This window comes from Labrus bergylta, chromosome 2 (assembly GCF_963930695.1).
Source record: "Labrus bergylta chromosome 2, fLabBer1.1, whole genome shotgun sequence".
NCBI lineage: Eukaryota > Metazoa > Chordata > Actinopteri > Labriformes > Labridae > Labrus > Labrus bergylta.
In genome coordinates this window covers 17,708,570-17,734,877 of record NC_089196.1, presented here as the reverse complement: position 1 = coordinate 17,734,877, position 26,308 = coordinate 17,708,570, and the positions used below count along the sequence as shown (strand labels likewise).

The 26,308-nt window shown below is 38.8% G+C and overlaps 1 protein-coding gene across 1 annotated transcript in view; it reads left to right on the top strand.

The window, feature by feature from the left end:
• Window positions 1-26,308, top strand: part of adamts3 (ADAM metallopeptidase with thrombospondin type 1 motif, 3) — a 148,423-nt gene that overhangs the window by 42,062 nt on the left and 80,053 nt on the right. Inside the window, exon 5 of the mRNA XM_065947669.1 lies at window positions 25,555-25,751. Within this exon, the coding sequence (XP_065803741.1) occupies window positions 25,555-25,751 (197 nt within the window). The remainder of the gene's footprint in view (window positions 1-25,554; window positions 25,752-26,308) is intronic.

Below are 26,308 nucleotides of genomic sequence, written 5' to 3'. Positions count from 1 at the left end.
TTTGATAAATGTTTTTTCTGACTTTTAACAGATTCTCTAATTGCTCCCTGATGTTTCTAAAGCAAATGGAATTTCTCTTGTTTTAGTTCTTGTATACAGTATGTGGAGGGAGACTTTCTCACATACACACCTGTGTTTGTTTTTTAAAACAAAAATATTACTAGAGTTGTTCCAATACCAATTCCAGTGTCAGAATTGCCTCCTATGCAACCTAAAATAAGGGAACAGGTATCAGCGAATACACAACTCTATGCACCAATCAAATACTGTACATTTTACATTTGTTTTTAATCTTTTTGTTTTATTTAGAGTAAGTTTTTCTTAGTTATTGTTATAAGTAACTTGTATTACTATTGTCATTGTTTTGTTTTTTTTAGAGATTTTTTGGGGGGATTTTTGTGCCTTTAATGGATAGACAGGACAGTGGATAGAGTCGGAAATCAGGGAGAGAGAGTGGGGAACAACATGCGGGAAAGAAGCCACAGGTGGGAAGTGAACCCGGGCCGCCCGTTTGAGATGACAGCCTCCATTCATGGGGTGCGCACACTAACCACTGCGCCACCAGCGCCCCGTCATTGTTTTTTTCAGGTGTTATTGTTGAGTTATATTTCAAATCTATTTTTGGTAGTTTTTGTTTCCTGTTTCATTTAGTTCCCCTGTGTTTCCCAATTTGTTCTATTCCCAACTCTTGTCTTAAGTGTTTCCTGTTTGTATTTAGTAATTATTGCCTTTTGTGTTATCTCTAGTTTCCCTGCTGCCCTTGGTCTTCCCCTAGTGTTAATTTCCTGGCTTTGTGTGTTTCCCCTCCCTGTGGCTGTGTCCAGAATCACTCCCTATTCACTATGTAGTGAATACAACATGTTGTATTGGTGTCTGTGTGTGATCATACCTTAAATAGTCCACTCATTGTATCCCAGAATGCATTGTGACAAGTAGTGTACAGCCGGTGGTCACTATTTGAGCAATATATCCCATCATGCATTGTGGTTCAAAGATTTATACGAGCGGAGAGTGGCGTTTGACTCAACTGCTCTCACAATAAAGTTCATATTTGAAGCGTTTTTACTGAAATCTATGATCAGTTTTATTAAAGAGTAAAAGATCGTCAACCTTAGTAACGGTAGTTTGTCCTAATGATGATGACAGACACATGACCAGAGTCTGTGAGCATAAATAATTGAGTTTTCGGCAGAAAATATGTTTCAGTATAGCCTACACTATATTAAAAATTCAATATTTTACATTTATTAATTATTTGTAAATATTTTGTGAAAATACCCTCAGTATAATTTAAGTAATCACTGAAATTCATGTCTTTATTTACTGTATTATTGATCTTCAGCTGTTGTTAAGCTGCACGTTTTAGTTGCGCGACAACCATGACGTCACTGTCAGCGCCGGCGAGAAAGCAAGTAGTGTCCTAAATGTTTTTTAATTTTGCACTTTATAGTCCACTACATACAGTATAACTCACTATATAGTGATGATGTTATATCAGACACAGCCTGTGATTGTGTGCCACTCCCTGATTGTCTTCACCTGTGTCATTTTCCCACCTGTCTTAATTACCACACTATTTTTTGTCTCTGCGTGTCTTGTGAATTAAGATTAAGAAGTTATGAGATGTTGTTTTACATCACGGTTTTCCCATGTTTCCTCATCTTAAACAATTTTTGGGAGAAAATAGAAGACTTTAAGCTTTGACTTGCGGCTGTGAATTAAACATGTATTACAACAAAAAAGATACTGCTGACATATTTGTCCTGGTAGCTGCTGTTGTGGGATACAATTGTATATTTTGTATGCTGCCAGTTGCCTACATGTGCACAAACGGAGCAAATTAAAGTCAATGAGTGATACTAACACAAGGAAGCAATTATTAAAACTAAATTGAATATTACAGTAAAAAGGTTATGAATTAATCTATGGCAGTGTAAAAAGTCTGGACAATGCTAAGACACTACAGCATTCCAGAAATAAATGATCAACATGAACCGGTAACACCTACGAGGAGATGAACAAAAATATTATCTTCGGAAGACAGCTCACCAGAAGCTTGAAGACAGGTCTCTGACAAGACATTGTACTGTCCCCTTTACTTATCCTCCTTATTAATTGGATATTTAAGACCACAACAGCACAGAGGAGAAGAAATCTAGTGGACACTTGACACCTGTATTTGCTATTTCATAGTCATATTCAAGTCTTGGCAGGCACATCCTCACAAGTAGGCCATCATATCCACAAAGGGAAAACTGAAGTCCTCAAGGTCAACGCAACCAGTAAAGACCCAGTGACCCTGGTGGAAAGAGAACTTGAGGTAGTAGAAGCCTTTTCATACCTCGGCAGACATCACAGCCAGAATTGGCAAGGCAAGGGCTTCATTCATACAACACAAAAACATCTGGTAGTCCAAAGAAATCAGGTGGCGAACAGAGCTCTGCCTCTTCTAGTCCAATATCCAATAAAACCTCCTATACGGTTCAGAGACATGGAAGATTACGAAAATCATAATAAAACTACAACCTTTTATAAACAACTGCCTGAGTCTAAATATCCACTGGCCACATATCATCAGTAACAATGGCCTCTGGCAGAGAAGAGGTCAAAAACCTGTGGAGAAGGAGATTAGGAGAAGATTGGGATGGATTGGCCACACACTCTGGAAACCCAGAAACAGCATCACCTCAAATGGAACCCCTAAGGAGAAGGAAAGGCTGGCCCAAGAAATGCTGGCGAAGGGACATAGAGACTGACATCAAACAAAGTGGACTAAAATGGAAACAACTGAGAAATCATTCTCAGGACAGAAAACACTAGCAGACTGAAGTCAATGGCCTATTCGCAATAAATAAGTGTTAGGCATTAGTAAATTAATTTAAAAGCCAAAGAGAATAACAGTTTAGTACCATGGTGTCTCTATTATAGGTTTGTGTCAGACATTGGAAGTGAGTGGCATCCCTCAGAGTGTCTTTATCCTTAAAGTCACTCCTGATGGATGGCCTTTTTAACCCTTCCTTAGGTGCTGTGACTGGTTCTGGTCTGATGTTCACAAAAGGCTGACAATGTTTTCTCTTTAAGTCTGATTTCAAGGGTCATTGCTTTTTCACTGATGTAGTTTTCACCATAGCTGCTGCAAAGGATTAAAAAGAAGTTTGCAAGTGAGCCCTGGGTTCCTTATATTGTATCACAGGCATTTCTAAGGTCAAGAATAAATGTAGTTCCAATAAACATTTCAGCTTCAATAACAGCTGCAACTTGTGGAGTTTTAAAGATTGAAGCACTGTGTAGAAAAAAAAATCGAATTGCATTTTAAACTGCTCTGCTTCTAAAAGTTACTAGCTTTCCATCTCTGGGACTCAGGAAAAAAGCCTAACGAGTTTCATTGTTTCATTGTCTTTTCAACACCAAACATTTATATTGCAAAGACAGTTGTGTTCAACTTCATCCATAATTTGTGGGATTGGTTTGAGTTCAGTTCCTTCCATACCAAACTGTTAAAATCATTTCTTTAGGGACCTTGCTTTATTCAGGGTTGGAGAAGCAGTCTAAGATTCTATGTAATTGGTAAATACCAGCCACGTACTCTCAGCCTCACAAAGTATTTCTGAGCAGAGCTTTTGATTAGTCTACTTTAGCTTTCATCTGATGGTTAGAGACCGTTCTCAACTTTTGTCGAGGTCACCTCGACTGTGGGAATTGTGTCTGTTGCAGCCCCACCTATAACAAAAGATTATTCCGCCATTGGTTGAACAAGATACAGGATAAATAATTTTGGATATCTTTGCTTAATTTCTCAGTTTTATGAATTCTGTACATAGAAACACGATTCTGCTGGCACTCTTGCAAGTCAAACCGCTGTGCACATTTTCTGTTTTCCTATTAAACAAATTTCTGAGACATGAGATGCCAAAGAAAGCAAACAGGAGCCAGAGGATTACACATGGAAAGGTGCTAATAATCATCCAGAACAGTGTTTCTTTACAGAGCTCCACTGGATCAACAGTTTGGTTCTTGGGAGAGGTTTCTTATCTGCCATGGACTCTTACTGAAACAATGTCCATGGTGGAAAGATAAGACACAATTGTCACTGAACCTACTGACTGGTGTTACGAGCCAGCACGAGTTCCCTAACTCTGGGTATTGTCGAAGAAGTTAGTAGTTAGCAGAGGGAAATACATTTGTCCGCCCTGTAAATGACAGTTTTGCAACCTCTTCTGTTAGTGTAAGCCTTCTTATGCCATTGTTTTGGCTGATTCATTACAAAAAAAAAAAGTAATATACATATGTATTGCAGTCCCTGCCACATTCTCACTGTCACTCTGTCAGAAACACTGATTGACATTAACTGCAACTTGGCAGCAATTGTAACATTCAGGCAAATATAACATTTAAAATGTGTAAAATTACATTAAGACAGTCACAAAAGAGATCTGAAATATGTGTGTACTAAGAGAGTGAAAGTCATATGTGTTAGTAAGAAAGCATGCAGAATTATGTTTGTCAATCATTGACAACAATTAAATCCATTGGATACATATGGGGAAACCGAACATGTGTGAATAAAAAACAAACAAAGTAGAAAACTGGGCATACTGAGTCAAAAGCTCCAGAAAGGTCTTATAGGGACCTATTACATTGGAATTGACACATTAATTTCCAAATGAAACCATGTTTTGTGGTGCAGACATTCTATCAGTAATGATTCTGAATCCACAACTGATCCCACGTTAGTACTGTATCCATCCTGACAAAAGCCAGAGGCTCCCATCCTGTGAATGCTCCCCCTCTGTGTGTGTGAAAAATCCTGATTTCCCTGAGGGCTCAGAAATACACAAACAAAAGAGCAGAGATCTATGCTTACTTTGACCAGATGAGTTTTCTGGAGCCAATTTGACAAAGGTACAAAGAAATGACAATCGTGCTTGGAAACAAAACATGAACGGGACTGGGTGTAATAAATTGGAACTTTTACCTCTTCTGGACTAGAGTAGGTTCCCTCGGGTTTAGGTTTTGAGGTTTCCTCTGCATTTTCAATATTTGTCCCCCGGAAAGCTCCAGTAATGTCCTCAATATGTTCATGGAAACTCTTGTTTATAGATTTGCCACTTTCTGAGGTTACTAAAGGACAGAAATGGCACGTTTTTATGGTCTCAGCTAAGATTTTTTATTAGGTATCTAATTATTGCAGCCACCATAATTCATACGTGAGCAAATTTTGATCTCTTGAATACTCCTGCATACGCACGCACGCACACACACACACACACACACACACACACACACACACACAAACACACAGTCAATCAGGCTGACAGATTGGTGTGCGTGACGTCTGGGAAATGTGAATTACAGTGAGAGCAAACGTCTGTCCGCCTCACTTTGCCCCTGATATCTGATCTGCTGTTGTCTGGCCTGACGCCCAGGTGAGGGTTTCATCCTCTACAGCACTTGGATATTAGGTTTTGTTTTCACATGGTGGTGAAAATACAGTGAGAAATGAGTGAAAGGCCTCCCGTCTGAGGGTGGACCATTTGCTCTCAGGAAAATAAGCATGAGCTCCAAGAGAGTGGGACAAAGAGAAGGACTCAGAGACAGCAAAAAGGGATTCTTACAGTAAAGGAAAATGGCGATTATGTATTTGTCACATGGATGTGTTAAGCAGAGTGGGCGCTGGCCGAGGGTGGAGGGATTTGGTAAGCAGGCAGGGATCAAAGCATGAAAGGGAAAAAGTGACAGAAAAGCAAAATAGAATTTAATCTTTAGTGTATATGCTGTAAAATGTAATCCAGCAGGGAGAGGAGAGCAGAAGACAGTATGCGCTGTGATTGGAAATGGCGATTGAAGACAGGTTGAAAATAAGACATTTTACTGCTGCCATGCTACTTGCAGTTATTATTAATCTATTCACCATTGAACTGAAGAGGAAACAAATCAGGGATGATTAAATGTGAACAGTAGTATTAACTCTGTTAGTCCCACATTAGGGCTGAACAGTTAATTGCATTTTATTGTCTTTGTGATGTGAGCACAGTTAATAAACTCAGCAATAATAATAATGATATTTGAAAGGAATACACGAGGAAACCATTTTATGTACATGCACCATGCTTTACTAGTGAACATCTGGTCTGTCTGAATTCATGGGCCCTGCAGTCACTGCATTTTGCCAATCAGATAAAGCCCCAGTTAGCCTCAGTTACCCTTCGAATATGTTGAGGTGAATTTGGGGAATGCCAGCAGGAAAGATGGCTAATGGAGAGCAATGCAAATAATGGTTGATGAAGTCTTTGTGGTGAAAAAAATAGTACTTCTATTCTGTTTGTCATTTTTGAGGGGTTCGAGTATGATGTGATATTTAATAGGGATATTATCACACATCACAGGTTTTCTTTACATCATGCAGGCCTAACTGCTCATATCTATGCATCTAGAAAACACTCGAGTGGCCCACAGCCGCTGTTAAGAAATTGATTTGGAGTTGGAGTTGTAGGTAATTACGTCATGTGTTGTATTTATGTTCCTCCTGCATTCTGCGTAGTCTTGTTCGAGGGAAATTAATGACTTCAGCTGCTGGGTGAAAATGCCGGACAATGTAGGGCATCTCTGAATGTGAGCATCTGTGCTCCACAAACACCGCCTAGAAGAAAAAGGTTTCTGCAAAGGTGCCATGTGTGATTGGCTCTTTCTCTGGAGATTGAATGTACACTGCCTGGACTTTTTTCTTCATTATGCTTCAAATGCGGATAAGAAATTAGGTTCTGAAGGGGATCAACAAGGTCTTTTCTCCTCATCGGGCAAAAGGATTCTTTTGATTCCTCCAAAACACAGCTCTACAAAAGCTTGAAGAGGTCTGATTCAGACCAGCGCTGTGGTTGAATGGATGGATGGATTCTGTGTGACCATCTGTTTCCAGGTGGAGCAGACGGAGGTTGTTCTTCTTTCTCTGAAGGATTTTTTGTATGCCAAAAGTCCTGGGCCAGAGGGAGTATTGGAACATCTTGCTTCATGCAGGCTTTTGTAAGACATTGGTGCTCTGTTAAGAGAAGATAAAGTATGCAAGCCAAGTTGTTAAGTGAACTTGTTAGGGTCAGCAGAACTATTCAACAAACAAAGCAAGCATATCTGCATGATTGGCATTTTAAATGACCTGTGATCGCAACACCAACTTCTCTGGTTGAGCTGCTCAGTGGGCTTAACTGGAAGTAAACGGGTTGTTTCAGTTGCTTGCTTAGTAGGCGAGTTTGACGCTAAAGCCATGCTGATGTCAAGTCCAGACAATATCTATTTAGCTGATAAATATTACAGAATTTTAAACATGATGTTACTATAACTGATGGGTCCCAATATTCACCTTGTGTTTTAACATACTAAGATGATCGTGTCATTGTTGTGTGGTTTTAGACTTTTCTGTTGGACTCTCTTCAGTTATTATAACTCATGTACTTTGCTTGCATGTGCAAAAAGTTGTTCATGCATGAGTTGCCTATGCATGGAAATATCAGACTTATCGAATCTCATATTGCTTAACTCATGGCCACTCTTATCTTCCAATAGGCCTGTTGGAATATACTGTACTTGACCCAGTAGTAAGATTTTAACCAAAACTTAAAGATTATAATAGTGCAGTGGAGTGAGGATACAGACATTTTAAAGTGAATGAAAATGTTATAGAATGCAGATCAGACTATTTTACATTTTCAACATAGACTCTAGTCTGCAAAGAAATCTCTCCACTTCACTTATAAAGGACACAAGTAGAGTCTCTTTTTGAGATTATGATCAAAGGAAGTTTTTATAACACATTGATGCTTCTCGTCCGGATGAGCTTTCTTCTTTTCTGCCTCCCTGCTGCAAGTCAGAGCTGCATTTTAATGAAGTTGTGTTTTATTTTTATGAAAATGACATGCTTACCAAGTATTTGCATTTCAAACAGAGTGAGTTCAATTCAAATGGCTCAAGATGCAACTTATTCTAATGCAAGGTATTAACAGATGTACTTAAAAACGAGATGTAAACAAGGTCTATACTTCATCAACAGCAAGGTATAGGACTTAAGACAACTGACGGCTGCATGTTAAGTAATCTCTAGATCTCCTAAGGAGTACAATTATTTAGTCACAGCTATGCACTACATTGTGTTTGTTTATATCCCCCAGCATCTTAAATCTTCCTCGCAGAGAGAAAACCGCCTGCAGGTAATCCAGGTCTGCTTGAATGAGATCTGATATTGTGCTGCAGTTGCCAAGAAGGGGTTGCACTCCTACAATGGTACTCTCAGTGAAGTGCTTACTCTAAAATCCAGTCAGCATTCTTGAAAAAAGATACGAAGAGGAAGCCCTTCTAAGATTTTCCATTCATGTAGAGAGCTCGGACATTATGCTTGTTTCTTTCCTATATTATTGGCTCACAACACAGCAGTAACGGCACTTCGTAAAGATGACTGAACACCCTGCTTGGTCACATTTACTGTTTGGACTTCTTTATGCTGTAGTTGTTGGTGTACAGTTTTTTAATTTGTGTTTTTCAGCAGTTTTTTTTTGTTGTATTTCTAGGTTTTTTTTTTTTTTTTGTGCCCTGACGAGCTTGAGGCCTGTTAACAACATCACACTATCTGTTACTGCTATGGTTTGCAGCTATTTTTTCATCTGTGTTATAAGGACTTTAAATACAAAGATATACCACCACAATTGGGGCAATTATTAAATGTGACTGTGACTGAATTGTGATCTAATTTATGTTGTCCTCATTTTACAACAGTTGTTTTGCTCTCTGTGCAAAGCTTCCCGCTGCAAGCCAAATAAAGAGCTTGTGCGGTAATTATCAGCTGGGCCGAGCTTCCCTTTAATGACTCACAGTCTTCTGATGTCTTGTGATAACGGCAAATGAATCATCGGAAGAAGCTTATAACTTCTCTTATTTCACACTCAGGAGTGTTGTAAGCTGGCTTCCTCGCACAGGTGCCGAAGCATAAAAACACATCTGCCCTTTTCTCCTCCCTCCTCTTCAAACACGGCTGAGCTTAAAGAGCTCGTAAAAAAGGTACATCTCCATCTGATATCTATTGTCGAGAAGAAGGCACGTGTTTTAAATTACAGTCTGTGGATGTGAGAGGCGTGTTAAGTGATAGGGAAAGCAATTTACCTGTTGTAATTCAAAAGCATTAAGGGCATCAGTTGTGTGCTGTGTGCAGTCTTCTAATGAGTTGTAAACAAAAGTAATTTTTTTGATATGTCAGAGGGTACACTTAGCCTCCTCTCTCTGCAAGTCTGTGTGAGGGTGTGTGTGCGTGTGCTTGTTGGCTTAGAAATCGAGACCAGAGATGCTTTGAAGTTTTCTGTAATTTTTTTAAATCAGCGCAGAATAAAGCCAAAGAAAAAACAAGCTGTTAGTGTCACTTGCAGATGTAAAATGTTTTTAAAGTCACTTTAAATTTGTCATTTATAATTGCATATATGAATTGCTTCATTTAGCATACACCAAAATCCTATTTTATATATATATATATGTATAACTTTAAGTATACTGTCATAAAAAAAACAAACGGCTTAATTTGCTGTTGAGATCATCTTTTAAGAATGTCTGGATGTTGCCAATTACGTATGCCAACACAGCAATGCCGCATGTGGCCATCATCATTGAGCAGCCTTTAACACTTTGTTTGAGTGGGACGCTCTGATGTCTCTAAATGAATCATTTCAGTTGGTCAATAAAAGAAGATTTACAACTTGCTTCGCTCTCCATGTCATAGTAAGCCGCTAGCACACAAATACAACATTTGCTAAGCTGCGTGAACTCCTGCATTGTGTTGGTGGGTTAGAAGGGAAAGACCCCTTGATACACAAATACAAAATAAATAACACAAATTAGCTTAGTTTGACGTAACTTTACAGAGGTGCAAGTTTAATGTCTTGATGGGTTAGTACAGACATTATAAAATTGTGGGAAACAGAATATCAACAGTAGAACATTAAAGAAACAACGAGATGGATGATAATATTAATGAGCCTCAGAAAGTGTCGTTCACCTCACCCACACGGAAGTCGTAGCAAGGGCAGACAATTCAGATTTAATAAGAAGTACCAGAGAAGAAGAAATCTAGGAAGAGGGGCCCTGAACTGGAGGTCCCCCTATAGTGTCAAATAACAACTACGGATGCACCTGTTTGTTTTGAAATCTGTGAAAGCTATAAACATGATGGTGTCTCTGTAGTGTCATAGCAAGCGCTATATAATTACAGAACTAACCTCCCTCTGCCGACGCTTAACACCTGCTGCTTAAAACATATATTATTAAGGGCCTGCAATTCCCTCCTACAGTCAAAAACAATCAACTGAAGCTGATACACAAGCTAATACACAACACCTGCACAGTCCTTTAATACCTACAGCCTTTCATACTTGCCCCACAGGCTGCTAACCGTTGTTGTAAACAAATAAATAGCTGCTAAGTGACTTTTGTGTGGTTGTTTTGTGGAATTAATTGTGTATGTTTTAATAAATATCTAAGATGAACCAACGTAAATCAGTATGAGATGTATGAGATGTTTGAAATAAATAAAATTACATTACATTTATGACACGTTTTAGGTTATTATGTAGGTTATTGTGGATTTGGTTGATTTAATTATACGTTATCTTATATCTCTAACTGTACCTCTCTGCATGATGAAGCAACAGGGATTCAGAAGTTACAGAGATTGAGTAGTTACAGTCCACAATCCTCAGGTCTTCAGGAGTATGAACTCTGCATGATGAGTTCTTTCCATCTGAAACCTGGTGATAATTAGTGACTCCGGCCCGCGCCAGGATGTGAAGGAAGAGTGGAAAAGACCCTGGAAGCACTGAGCCATATTTCGAATCAAAAAGCGCTCGCTTGTGTTCCTCGCTTTGATTCATGAAGGTTGCTTTCCAAAAGTCACATGGCAGCTGAAAGGAGATCGTCTCTGTCTTCTTTCCATCCAGTCTGCCTGCCGAATTGAGCCAAATTCTTTGAATTCTTTTAGCCTGTTGTGATGTGACATCCACAGTGTCCTTTGCAGAGAAATGCTCATCCAGAGAGGCAGAATTACAGCTGTTTGCAAACACAAAAATTAGATTTGTGTTTAGTGTGTCTAGCATTCCTATGAATTGCAACACTTTGGTTTTCATTGCCTGACTCCAGTGTTTTCACATTGTGTAAGAGTCTGAGAGTCGCAATAATACTGCCCATGTGTGTGGAAATTACACCATGCACCGTCAAAGGAATAGCATCTTGTGATTAAGTGTTGTTATTGTAAGCACTGCTTTCTCATCTTGGTTATGATCACTGACAGGAACTCGAGAGTTTGTCCTGCCAACAAAATAACAAAGTATTTCATATATATGTTTTAAATCCCCAAAACCTCCAAAAATCTAACTGTGTGATAGATCAGTTGTGCCTTTGTAACACTGTTATACAAGGATTTTGAGTTAATAGATAAAAAGAATATGCTAAAAATTCTTGTGATAGAGATGTAAGTTATAAAAAAGCATACAGTGTTTTGTAAAAATTTAATTTATAGTTGTATTATGGTGTGTACTGTACAATAATATGTAGAATTGATACAGAACAATAGACCTAAAGGTTGACAACAAATGAAAAGATATTAAAGAAATAGTTCCAAACCTTTTTGAAGTGGGGTTGTTTAAGGTATACTTGTCAATGGTACGTGTATTAGCCACATGAGATGCCGGTCAGCTTGCCCCCTTTCATTGAGAAACCAGTCATAGTGCCAGTAGCCTACTGAAGCTACATCGTTGCAGACGTGACCGTTTGTACCGTGTAATTTTGCTCTAGTTTTAAGAGAAAAACTAAAATCAATAATAATGCAGATTTACACTATACTCACCTTTTTTCAGCGCTTTACTTTACCCTCAGCAAGCCAATTTTTTTTTTTTGCACTACATTCATGTACATGTTCTTCTGCCTGATCAGCTGTTCTTTCACAGAAACAACAAATAAACCAAAATGTAAAACTATCGATTTATATAATGACAAATACATGCTGTACATATAAGATGTTATTTTTATGCACTGGAGTACACAGAGGTAAAGTAACAGGACTTTCTCAAGCATCACGTTGATTGTAAATCTAAAATCAAACCAACAATATGAGTTTGTTAGAATTACATGTCCTTTTCAGCCTCTTGTCTTTGTTGCTGTAGTAAGGTTTTATCCAGAGAAGGCACCTGCCCTTGTATGTTTAACAACAGAACTCAGTAACAGTTCAGGAGAGCAGAAAGCATTTGGATGGACCAGAAGGAGACTGGTGATGTCTGGCTGCCTCGTTACTTAATGTCTGGTTAGACCCACTTCTCATCCACCAGACCGGAAAAACTCATTAGGGAAATCAGCTGCAGTTGTGATTAGTTGGAAAAGCCTGCTGACTCTAGATCCTCTCAATGCAGAAATGATACAATTTAGTTCTCCATTTACTTTGAGTTTTCTCGGAAAGGAGGTTATGTTCATGAACCAAATTTGATGGGAATTGTATGGATTATAACATTATGTGCTGCAAAATGCCTTTAACATAGAGATAAAAGAAGATTTTTAAAAGAGAAAGTATGAATCTTTGCCAAGACCCCACAATGTTTTGTAAGGTATTACTTCTAGCTAACTTTTTCTTGATCCAGGATCTGTAAAGTCGTCCACCACACCAGATTTTACTCCGATTTGTTCAGGATATTCCGCCCGATGAAATCATCACAAACAGGACAAACATTCATAGTTGAAGTAAAAATAGGCTCCATTCACAATCTTCAGGATCTCCTGTATTTTATCAGTCGTGTTGGGCCGGGAGAAGGTGGAAACAGTTTGTCACTTGACCTTTCGACTATGACATTGGGCTGGTTGTGCTTGGAGAGAAAGAGAGAGAGAAAAAAACGGATGCAGGTCACTAAAATATATTGAACTCCCTGAAAGGAAATACAGTGAGCGTTTCTTCCAAAAAGGCAGTTTGCACCCTCTCATGAATGAAGCCTAAGTTTTCTGCATGTTGTAACTGACCAACCCCAACAAGGCCTGCAGTTGTCTGCTTTAAGTCTCTCCCTCTGCCTCTCTACTCACACAAACACACCCTTAAGTTTGATATTCTGATTCTCAACAACTACAGCTACCACAATACCACAGCAGACACAGCAAGAAACTCAAACTTTACATGCGCTTGATTTTCCAGCAGGTTAAGGTTGAAAGACTAACTGAATTGTTTGATTTATAACAAAATTCTAAATAAGATTGCAATCACACTCAGGTGTTTTGCTTGGATAAAGCACAAAATAGAACTTGATTCTGAATAAGGTCTTTAAGCGTGTATACCAAGCAGACCCTATAGAACTCAAAAATTCGGGTAGGTATGACATGCAGTGTAAAAGTGTTTTGAGTAGTCGGAAGACTAGAAAAGCGCTATATAAGCTCAAGTCCATTTACCAAGGCCCATTCAAGTTGGGTTCTAGGTCAGGTACCTTTCTTTTACTACAGGTCTGTTTATCAGTAGGTTTAATTTCATACATCAACTCTGATCACCTTATAAACATGCCACTAAGTTTGATAATTGAGTGATTATTAGACCAACTTAAGATCACTTTACTGGAATTAAGTAAGGTGCACAAACATTGGGGAGCAGTAGAAGGAAGTTCTAGCAGGAAGATGCTGCAAGTTTGAGGAGAAACGGAAACCATATTCATTTAGCTGAAAAAGAAGTTACAATAACAATGTTGTGAAATTCATTATTCAAGAGGGTGTTGAGCAGCAAATTATTTTCTATAAAGCTAGGCAAAAAGGCAAAAAGAAAAAGCCTACAATGTTCAAACACAGTAGCACCTTTTCTGTTTGGGCCTTATCATTCAAGGTGTGATCATCATAACAAGGTTAAAAAGTAGATTAATATAAATTTGAAACATGATAAAACATTCAAGTTCAAAATGAGAATAAATAAATGGCACACGCAAGCTAACAGTTTAAGTCAACAAATCAAATGAGAAAATACATGCAACAAGTGTCATCAAAGAGAGTTCTGCAAGAATGTGCACATCAACAACTTTGGTTGGTGCCCAGCTGGGAAACACAATTTAAACTTTTGGAGTTGGTTTAACAACAATCCTGAGAGGATGTTTAAACACAGACTCAAAATCATTGCTCTTCTCAGGACATAAATCCTCACATCTATTAGGGTAATATGGAATGCCAAGGCAATGAAAAGGAAAAGTTGTCAACATAATATTCAGAGCAAATTATGCAAAGGACCTTGGCATACATACAGTTCTAATTCAAATGAACTGATTAGCTGAAAGAGCTGAGCAGTCTCTGAATAGTATAATAAATATTACAAAATTGCGTCTCAGAAGCACTTTATATCTTCTCAAAAATGATGTAGAAACCGTTCCACATACTAAAGGGACAGACATAATTATCATAATGTTTAACTTTCGTAGGATGTTTCCTTTGCATTCACATAGCTCCCCAGGAATCTTATGGTCTCTGCTGTGACCAGGAGTATCCATGAGTCCATTATCAATCAATCAATCAATCAATTTATATTTGTATAGCGTATATCTATTTGCATAAGTGTTATCTCGAGACACTTTACAAAAAGCAGGTAAAATACCTTACTCTTTGTCTGTTAACATTACAAAAGAGCAGGTAAAAAGACCTTACTCATTGTTATGTTACAAAAAGCAGGTAAAAGACCTTACTTACTGCTATATTACAAAGATCCGGCCTATCCATCATGAGCACTTTAGCAAAGCAGTAAAAGTTACAGTGGTAAGAAAAAACTGCCTTATTAAAAGTCAGAAATCTTCGGCCGGATCCCCGGCTCATGACGAAACAGCCTTCACAGGCCTAGACTGCGCCGGGGTTGGAAAGGGATAGGGGGAGAGATGGGATAAGATGCAGGAAGAGGGATAGGGAGCAAGGGGGTTATCCAACTCTGTGCCTGACAGTTCTGCAACTCCTTTGGAAGTAGACACATTGGCAAATTGTCACACCACCTTGTTCTATTTACTTCAGTATGAGGTAGTACAAGTGTTGTTTTTGCTTTTAATGTTATCAGTTTTACCTGCTGACTCGTAAATCCTACAGAGGCTTTCATACTTGTGTGATATTTCCTCCAATGATTTCTTTCCAGCAGGGTAATAGCTCACGTACATCCCGTAGCTTTGTCTTTGGCGACAAACATTCACGCTGAAGTGGAATCCATCAGCAGATGTTTGAATTGAAATTTAATCAGGAAGTTCAATTTAATTATAATGAGGTCCATTTCTGTTTGACTTGCACTCCAAATAAAATATGCAAACACTGGTCTGATGTAGAACTGCTCCAGTGGAACAATCTGTAAGGCTGCAGCAGGGAATTTGAAAACATGGCCTCGCTTTCATTCTACCTGACCTCAATCAGAGAGCCTGGCCCTACAAGTTGGCAAATCTTTTCTGGCTTGGTGATGGCAGTTAAAATTTTATTTGAAGAGTTAAATGGTTTGTCCATAAATTCTAAATTGTAACTTATTAAAAATTGCCAACTATTTTACTCTACTGCAGGTTTTTAGGGTTGCAAGCAGCAAACTATCTTACCTTGACAGCTAGCAGCTATTTTAAGTACCTTCATCACAAAGGGGGAGCTGCATTATCCAGTTTCTGGTGTTATTTCTAAAAGAGGTATTGTTATATTTATCCACTTGTGGACTTGTGGAAGAAAAGGTAAAGCTGTGGGATGTAAGACCCACTCAATGAGCTGATTGAGCTAAGTTCAATCAGGAGAGACAAGTAAATGATTCAAAGATAAATATTTATTTTACACAATATGATATTGAATGATTGTCAGAGAATCTTTGGCGCTTAAACTCTACAGGGAGTCAGGGAGATTGAAGATGCGTGCCCTGAGCGTCAGCAAGATCTATCTGGAGTCTGGAGTCCAGACACTGGTGGTGGAGGTGTTAGTTGATGATGGGCTGGGCATATGACGAGGGCGAGTTGAGGAAGCTGATTGAACTGTGAAGATGGTTGACGATGTCATCTGATGCTGATGGCGGTTGAAAGCTGATCTAACTGAAGAATGGGTTTGATGTGAAAGGCTGAAGATATCACCTGAGGATGAAGGGATGAAGAGGCTGACCAAACTGCGAAGACTGGGCCCGGACGATGGCTGATACTGTGATCTGGGGCTGATGGGATGAAGAATATGATGACACTGCGAATGCTTGGTAGTGTCGGGAAGTTGGAGGGTCGCTCGTTACGATGGCATGATTTAAGGGCAGCATATTAAATTGGGAATAATTATTTGTAATTTATAAGCATCATTCAGCGATTGTATGTTTCAAGAGATCGATCATGAATTATCTCTTTCAAGGCAAAAACAGTTGTTAACTGCTTTTTACAGCTAAAGTTCAATATAATGTATTTTTGTAGCAGCAACTCACAAACATGGCTGATCACACATGGTCATTTACTCAATTTAATGAAGAACTCGAGTCAGCTTTCTTAGGAAAAGCAGCCAAGACCCAGAAACCATTAGCAATGCTTCAATATAAAGCCCCGTGGGAGCAGGAGTGTTGGCTTCAATTTTATGGCTCCCCACGAGCCTCTTAATAGTGTTTCAGAAGCCTCGGGTGGGCCACGGAGAATGCGCGTAGACACAAATGCATCTTTTAAAATCTGCACCACACTTCGACACAGAACCACAAACCTGCATGACTTCTCCATCATGCGAAATGCCTCGGCCAGCATCTTTTTGGCTGTTGTGGTGCGCTGCTGGTAATTAGGCTGCTGTTGTTGCTGCTGTCACCACTAATTTTCAGCTCTATTGAGGCAGAAGGAAGAAAAAGGCTAAAACAATATTGCCTCAGTCATAAAACCCAGTGTAATTATCCCAGGTTTTTATGTGCCCCAGGGAGTCAAAAATTCCCTTACATGACAAGAAGCACATTGCCAGCACTAAATCAACTGCAGCCCTGGTCCTGGAACCACCACAGTGCAAAAATGATAAAATTACATGTTCAGGTAATTTTGTTTTCAAATCAGTGTTTGCCACCTGGCTCAGATATCTGACCCATGTGTCTATGAAACCAATATTGAATAAACATAATAACAAACATGAATCAAGGCTGCTGCAACATAAGATGTCAACTAAGAAAGATTTGTGGGTGTTAATGGCTTTGAACACACATTACTTTCTCGGTAGGGAATAATAGAGGATACGCATAAGACTATTGGGTGTTTCATGTAACAACATATAAGTGAAAAAGAAAACCCAAATAAGCAGTTAGTTCAGCCCCATTAACACCTGCCACAAAATGCTGTAATGCTGCAATGTAACACATTGCTTTAATGATAATTGTTGTCACCCAGTGTTAAAGCTGACCAAGCATGCCAGTATTGGTGTACAGTGCTTTCCACACATACATGTTTACATTGATGTTGCTAGGTTAGCATGGTCACTTCAGAAATAAAACACAAATTAAATCCTTCACCTGACTCTTTCTTACACTATACCTGGACATTACTTTGAATAGCATAGGAAGCATGATCTCATAATAGCCATTAAAGCCCCTTTGAGGAGTTTTAATCTGGGCATGAAACAATACAATTTAATGTAATGCCTCTCTATGACCTACAAAGGCAACCCTGAACATCTGCCACTATATTTTTTTTCTGTACCATGATTTTAATTGCCTATATCTACTGCCACTGGGTAGGTGTCAGACTAGAGATGATTTACAGCTCGCTGAAGAAACTGCTCGCTGCTATTTTGCACAACAAAGATTCCCAGTTAGTTGTTTGACGGTTAAAAAAAAGCTGGATATTATTTTCTTGAAGGAAAACAATCCCAAGGATTGAAATCAACAAGATCAGCATTGAGAAAGAATGTATCACTTTGTCCACAGGGGGGCGCAAAAATCATCACAAACTCAGTGGATCTTTAATTTAATCTGGTGTACTTGGACCCAGCATCATTAATCAGTGATTTAAGTGTAATCAGCTCCTGTTTGTCAAATATCTGTGGAGTCAGCTATCCAATCTAACTTTGATACTAAGGAAAACTTATAACCAATTCTCTGACAAGATGCTACTTTTCATTCTCTGATTTCTAAGCAAGTTTATGGAATTGTCATAAATATCATCATCGATGATATTGTTATCTCCAGAAAAGAGAGTCACTTCCCTCTGGAAACTCAGGTATGGCTCAGAAAGTTCACTTCTTGGCAAATTATAGCCACCAGAGTTTTAAAGTACCTGAATTTCCTCCATGAGGTGTGTGTCCCAGAAGCTGTCTCAACTTTAACTGCTGGCCTTAACTGGATCTAATCAGCCTGACAAGCTTCAACTTCCTTATGGACCCAGATGAACCGAGTCTTTTTCTGACCCCCTTCAACTTATCCTGCAGTATGTGGAACCTCAGTATATAAAAAACTTTCAATTTTTAATTTCACATACAATTTTCACTGTATTTCACTCTACAACATCTGATAGCACTATACAACTTATATTTGATACCCCTGGGGCTCTATAACCTTTATTCTGGTAGTACTGTTGAAACCATCCAGTTGGCAAAAATTGGTAGAGTCTCGACAGCTCTTTAATTTTGGCACTTCAATGTATCGGATCAAGCTGGACTTATAAAAAAAAAAAAGAAAAAAACTATACCCAGAAATATAATTGTTAAAATAGTCTTAAATTTCATGTAAATTGATGAAGGACTTGCAGAAAATATATTTGCAGCCATTTTCATAATCTTTAGTTAATCAATGAATTTATTCATGCACAAATATCAAGTGATTCCGACTTCTGATTTGTCTGGATTTACTTCTTTTCTGTATTATTTGATAACAGACAAAATATTTTTAGGTTTTGGACTATTGGCTCTATGCAAAGAGCTTTTTTCACTATCAGTAAATCACCCAATGAATAAGAATTTAAGTAACCGAAGAATGTAACCCAGCAGTGTATAATCTAAAGTTGGTCCTTCTTAAAGCCCTTTGTCCATTCGGAGGTCACCCCTAATTTATTTTCCATATACATTCTTGTTTTTATCAGACTGGGTCAGACTTTTAAATAAACCTTTTGTGGACTTAGGGTCTTCATTACAGCACAAAACTTTCTGGTTTCTCTTTAAAGTCAGCCGGTGAGTTGCTATGATATTAGCTGTGCAGCATACACAGATTGAGTATCTAGACCTACATTAAAATCAGTATCCTGTTTCAATCTGTGTGTTTCTACATTAATGGTTGCCTTTAGTTGTTGCAGCCTGCACCTCCCAATATGTTGTGAACTGAATTATTGGGTGTCTTGTTCTCTGTTTTGTTTACTCCTTTGAGATCACTTCTTCTTAACGGGCCCTAGTCAATGCTTTAACACGCTCTTCTGACACCAAGTCCCTGCTTGTTTTCAGTCGGCAAGATCACACTTTAGAAACGCATGTTAGATGATCTATTCCCTCGTGAAGCCAGTGTGAGAGTGAAAAGAGTGTCTTGCACCTGCTTTTATTGCAGAACATGTTAATGTATGAATTGATTAAATATATCCCCCTTCATCTGCAGAACAGTGTGCCTGGTTGAATTTATGAGGTTAAAACGGAGGGATGATTTAGTGCTTCTTGCACAACTCTTGACTCAACCTGCAACAACCTTTCTGACTCGAGTGCAAGCAGTCTCTTTAATGATGAATTCATATTTCTGATCTTTGAACCTCCTTTTGTTAGAGCACTATTACCTTATCAGACTCAGTTACACATTAAATCACTTTTATTCAAAATAATGTCTGGTATAGTTTCAGCTGTAAGGCTGAACTGAAATAAATAAATAAACTAAAAGATCCCTCTGTTGGACTATTTGTTCCACTTTGTTTCCCCCTCCCTGATTTTGCCCCATGAGACAAATTAGATTCAGCTCACAGAGTAGATTTTATGCAAATTCAGATCCCTACTTGAGATGTGTTTTTTTTGTATCATTTCATGGACAACAGCACAGTATGTAGGCCAATCCTACAGCTCCAAATACATAATAGAAACAGAAAATGGGATTACTGCTTATATTCTAATGCAAAAACACATCTTATTGTCACTGTAATACTCTGATACATTTTCCATAAATAAAGCTTTTCTCCTTTAAAAATGTGAACATTTCTGATATTAAAGAGGTACAGCTACGTCATATGTACATGCATCTAAATCCAAGCAAACAATTACTGAATTATTCCTCGATTGAATAACAGACAACAAGTCCAAATACGAGTCAATTTGTTTACGTTTATTCTATCTTCCAGAACATTTTTTCTATCTTGAATAGAGACAACAAAACATCAGCAGGAGTAGTTGATGCTTTTCATTTTAGGTTTAGCCTGATGGATTTAAAAGCGCTAACCATGATGATCTGATTTCTAAACTTTTGACATTTATTTCATCTTGAGCTCTAGTGTGGATGTCATAAGATTTTTCGGATAGGTGCAGTTTGTTAAAGCTACTGGTGCACTTAGTGGCAACATGCAGTGTACAATGGGTGTGCCTCAAAGTTATATAAATAGAGGTAAAACCAGCTGAGACAGATTACAGATTGGCTTGATAAAAAATGTCTTCGCTTAAACATTGGCGAAACAAAAGCGATGCTCTTTTTCAAATCAACATAGCCCTCTACTGTGGACATTCTCATTAAGGATTTAAAGATTGTATTAGTACATTTAATATCATGGCATGACAAAAGGATCAAAATCTTAATTTTTAAAAACGTGATTAAAAAAAAATACAAACCTGCAAATTTTGCCACATTAGAAACTGAGTTTTTCATGGATGCTGCAAATATTATGATTATTTCTTTTTGTATGACATTTTATGTGCAAGCTCATTAAAACATTATTTAACCAAATCTCGGCTATACATCTGGGTCCTTTCTCTTCATAAATTTGCTGAAGAAAGAGTGTGTTTACAGTGTAGCATGGGTCTTAATGGCGTCACAGAAGACCAAGTAGATTTCCACTCCAGGCTGATGGCAAGCTGCCTGTCACCTACCTCTGTGCCATTTTTAGCTGCGGGCTGCTCTGGCTGGCCCCGTTGCCACCTTGCCACTCAGTGCCACGTGTGGGCAGGAGCTGGCTGGGGGCCCTCTCCCATCTCTTGCCACTGCTGCTGCTGCACCATGGTGGGGTTCCCATGGGACTGGTTTGTGGGACGGGATGGGGTGGGGTTGGGCGAGGCATAGGGGGAGGGGGAGGCTGCCGACTAAAGCACACTAGCGGTCTTAAGGAGAGCTGCTGAGGGGAAGTCCTGTGCGTTTGAAGTAGGGACCTCAGAGAGCCTGTTTACTCAGGAGAGGGAGGGAGGGAGCTGGCCTGCCGCACAAGAATGCCTGTGTCATGACAGGAGAGGCAGAGAGGAGGAATGCGCTCCACAATCCTAACACTGTCGGAGCTGGGCCAGGGCAGAGGTGGCAGCCATTTCTTCCTATTTATTTTAGCTCCCGCTCCACTCAATCACTGGCCCTGTCTGTGGCTCTAAGCATCCCTGGAAAACTGAAAAAAAAAAAAAAATGGCCTGCGCTTTTATTTATGGCTCATGATTTCCAAATATCACATCAAGCACAGTATCTCCACCCTATGTGGATGAAAAAACTGTGATTTCTTTTCTACTTTAATAATTTATTTATTCAGGGAAGCTCACAGATCATCATTTTCAATGCTGCCTCTGCCTTACCTTTTTGCAGACAAGCATTTACTCCTCAGAAAAATCATACTCAGTCTTGCCCTCTAAATGCGTTCTCTGTGGTTTGCAAGTATGTTTAGACTTCATATTAATTTCTTTTTAAATGGTGAGAATGCCAAAAAACTACACTGAAATGCCTGAACATTTCTATCTTCATGTTTATCATCTTTCAGGCCAACAGGCCATTTCCAAGAACAATGGTTTTATATAGTGAATAGATTCTGATTAGTATAAATGCTGTATGATTATCTCTCTTTACCAGAGATGGTTATTCTGGAAAAATCCATTAGATTTAGCTCAACTCACAGACACTACCAAAAAAGTTTCAGTTCCTCCCCATGCCAGACTTTCTGAAACAGCAGCATGAAAACTTACCAAAAGCGTATTTAATACACAGGCTCCCTGTGAGTCCATGTGAGTTTTGTTTACCAACTCCTGGTTTGCAAATAGGCTGCTTGAACCTATACGAACCCAATTTTTACTTCAAGGCAAGCAGTGTGTCTCCAGCAGAATACAGGCAGAAGGTCATGGGCATTACCGCATGGAAGATTACGTCTCTCAATTTCAGATTACATTCTGTTTTAGGATCATGAATGGAAATATGATAAAGTGAAACCATAGACTGCATAAAGGAAGTGGATGTGGCACCAGTGACGTCACCCATTACTTTGTGAACCCCAGTTTGAAGCCTCTACAGTAATTCAGCATTTTGCTTGTTGCATTGCTATTTTGGCATATAAGGACCATATTTTGCCCCGATCTATCGTAAGGCTGCCAGGGTAGTGACTTCAATCACAGGTAGCAACCCACAGGAGCAAACCCTGTTTAAGAATTGAATAAAACCAAAATCTTAAATCTTCTTCTTTCATCCAATCACTCTTTCTAGTAGTCAACCATGCTGAACACTAGGAAAAAATCAGGTTGAATTCACTTTCACATATAGACCTCATTTTCGAAACAAGAGGCTTGATCTGATCCATATAAAAGTCAATGCTACGGACCTCATGGGCCGATCAGAGACAGGGAGTCAAGGGGTCTACATAATACATAATTGAAAAATCAAACACTGTTCTGCTAGTGTCAACCATTGATCCTGCTGTGAAATAGGCACATTAACCATTTAGTCAAACACTTAAGTTTTCAGTTATGACACATAATGTCTGCTTAACAGCTTAATAACTACAGTATTCAATAAATACAGAACTAATGATGTGTTTACTAAGTGCACTTCAGGGCTACAAGCCTTTGATGAAAGTAACAGATGTGTTGCCTTTTCTCTACCATTTACCATGAACCCCGTTATTTAAGAATGTTTGCAGTTTTACCGGATGGCTCTCTGTGAGGTTTTATACATGCTTGTTCATCAGATCATGGTACGTATTCGTTTGTTTTTTTTTACACATTTGTAAAATGATTGCAATGATTTTAATGATGTTCAGTGAAAACTAACAAAAAAATTGACCCCATATATATTTTATTCAATAATTAAATTGCAGTTTCTAATAATGAAAAGTTGCCAATTACCAATGCTATGTGATACGAAACGACATGAGACTAGACGAGACTAGATGAGACTAAACGAGACTATATGAGACGAGACGAGACTAGACAATGTAATTTAATAAGGTACAATGGCATATGGCGTTACTCTTCGTTCGGACACATTTATGTTTTCCCTGTGGAGAATTTCTGTTCTTGTACTCAAATACTGCCTACTAGAGTTTTAAAACTCTAAATGATGATAAAAAGACACTTGCTGTCTGAGTGGTGTTAAGATGCTAGAAATGTTCTTTAAAAAACAATCTCCTCCTGAATAAACGGAGCAATCTGTTTTAAAAACTCTACAGTGTGCCCAAAGTTCACTTCATTTCAATTTTGGAATGTGTCAAACAAAACAGAAAATGAGGCAAATGCAAAACTTGCAACAAAAGTGCAATTTTCCACCATGGTTCAAACCAAACAAAACAATCTGTCAGCATAATCACAGCTTTTCTGTTCACAGGGAAACAAAACAGAGCAGCTCAAAGACACCCTGATAATTCATTCCCTTCCCTGCCAAAAGTATCCCCCTCTGGGTTCTAACCTTTTTTAAAAACTGAATGTGCTGCACTTCCCTCTGTAAAGGGTTAAGTGTCAAGCAAGTGATGTCTACTGCCACTCGATCAGCGGGCACTGTTTACTCCTGTCAGGATCACTGAGGGGACTAGATGAAGGATTTTGTATCAGCAGCGCTCCCTGGGAGGCTTGACAGAGTTGGCCCCAGCCCTCAGTGTACAGCTAAGCAGTATTAGGGGGATGGTTTACCCTTGTGGGCCACTCCATCGAGAAAAAAAAGGGAAAGCATTAGCAATTTCATGGTATGATTCAGCTAAGTTCAGAGGGGAGCAAATACTGTCAAGTCAGATAATTCACTACACCCCTCATATTGAGAGGGGACAGAAACTGTCTTTCAACTCCAATCTGATTTGCCTGTTATGTAACCACAGTATACAGAGAGTCTGGATAGTTAAAATGCCCTGAAGGAACTGTATTGTTTTGTCTCATGGTGCTGTTACTTCATAAAGTTATGAGTCATGGTTTAAATGACCTGATTACAATTCTACATTGTGAGTTTTTTTTGACTACATCATCACAGACTTATTATCCTTTCACAATCAAAAGATTTCAAGCTTCAATGTCTCATCGAGCAGCATCATTAGCCCATGAGTCTTAAAGGTCTTTAGAGGGTTCACCTGAGTGAGCATAGCGCAGGGGGCTTCATTAACCGCCACTGTGAATGCACAATAAGAGTAATGTCAGAGACATAGGCACGAGAACGTTAATTGAGAGACAACCATGGTCATTTGCTTCAGGGAATGGAGGTAATTGACTGTATAATTGGTTTCTCCCTATTCAGGCTGCCTGGAAATAATAATAAAAAAAACATCAAATAAAATTCATAGCTGCAGATGTGAGATTGACATTTTTGATAAGGATCATGGCTAATCATGTATAATGAGCAGTCATTCCAGTTGAGTCAATGATTACAGTTTTGATAGAATAAAATGACAAAATCAAACATTCATTATGTTTGAGGAGCATTCTCCATACATACAAAGATCTAATAAACTAAACGATCTAGTAAAGAAGATGTCTGTCAATCTCAGAATCTATCAGCTATCATCTGGTACATATGTAGCCTCTGGGGTTTATTTATTATATTTATCAGGGAACAGTGTGCATTGACATTGATCATTTATACCAAAAGAAAAAGAAGATGCGGCGGAATTAGCTTGTCTCTAATTTCCAATTGTAGTCCCACGTAAAAATGGCACAAATCAAAAGTTAAACCCCACTGAACAAATGATAGTTACAAAAAACCTCACCTAACAACACAAAGTACATAAACTAGGGGTTTGAAGTTTAGCCAGCCGTTAAACAGATAAGCTCAAAAAGATATCTGGGTCTTTTGAAGATAATAATCATAATATGAAAGAGAGAAACTAAAGGAATTCCCTCGATGAACCAGAGGCATCAAAAGTGAAACAGACTAGTAAACAACCAGGAGGTGCGATACTCTCTGTCACACACACTGTGACATCTAATATCTAAAAACATTTGTGTTTTTAAATTTGCAGTCCTGCAGCCGCTTGAAACATTCAAAAATATTGAAAAATATTGTCGTATCAGCTGCCGTACTATCTGCTTGTAGATGTGTAATTTTATGGACTAGGTGATCAAATTGTAAATTTTCTCTCCATTGATTTCAAAAGATTCATCCACTTGATGATTGAATGAATTTGGCTGCTATTTGTTTTTGCACGTCCTTGATCTTAACACCTCTATACCTCCTCTGTCTTGATCCCTGCACAGAACCAGAGCTGGATGTTCCTGGGACTCTGGAGTCGGTAACCCGACAGGTCAACGAGACTGTCCACCGCCGCCGTCACCGCAGAGACGCTGGAGAGGACGACTACAACATTGAGATCCTGCTGGGAGTTGACGACTCCGTTGTTAGATTTCACGGAAAGGAGCACGTGCAGAATTACCTCCTCACCCTCATGAATATCGTAAGTGACTGCCAGCTACGTCTTTTTGCTTGATTGAATACTCTGGTTGCTTTGTACTGTAATCCGCATTGAGTCCTGCATTGCTTTTTTTGTGCAGGATTAAATGTAAACGCAATGAGGCTTGGATTAAACACAGCTGATAGATTTGATAACGTAACATAAGAAGTGGTCTGAGGAATTTGGCTCTCTGTATCTGGATTCTCATGGTACTTGTTTGGCATCTGTTCTACTATCTTCAATGAAGGTATTTTCTTTTGAATCAGTTATTCTGAAAAAACAAGTTTGTTGTTGAGAAGATTTCCCATGTTTTAACATAACACTGGTCTTTACTTTGTCAGCAAAAACAAAGAGAGAGTCCCTACGAAAGATCCCAGTTGATTGAAGTGTGAGGGGGAAGGGGGGTCACCTCAGCTGGGTAATTTAACCAAAAATGGTCTTCATAAGCATTAGCCAGTCAATTCCTGAGGTATTTTTCCCCTTGACATGCATATGAATTGAACTGTTTGCTTCATACAGTAGTGGTGGAAATATAGGCCATATGTGCCAGGATTTGGCTG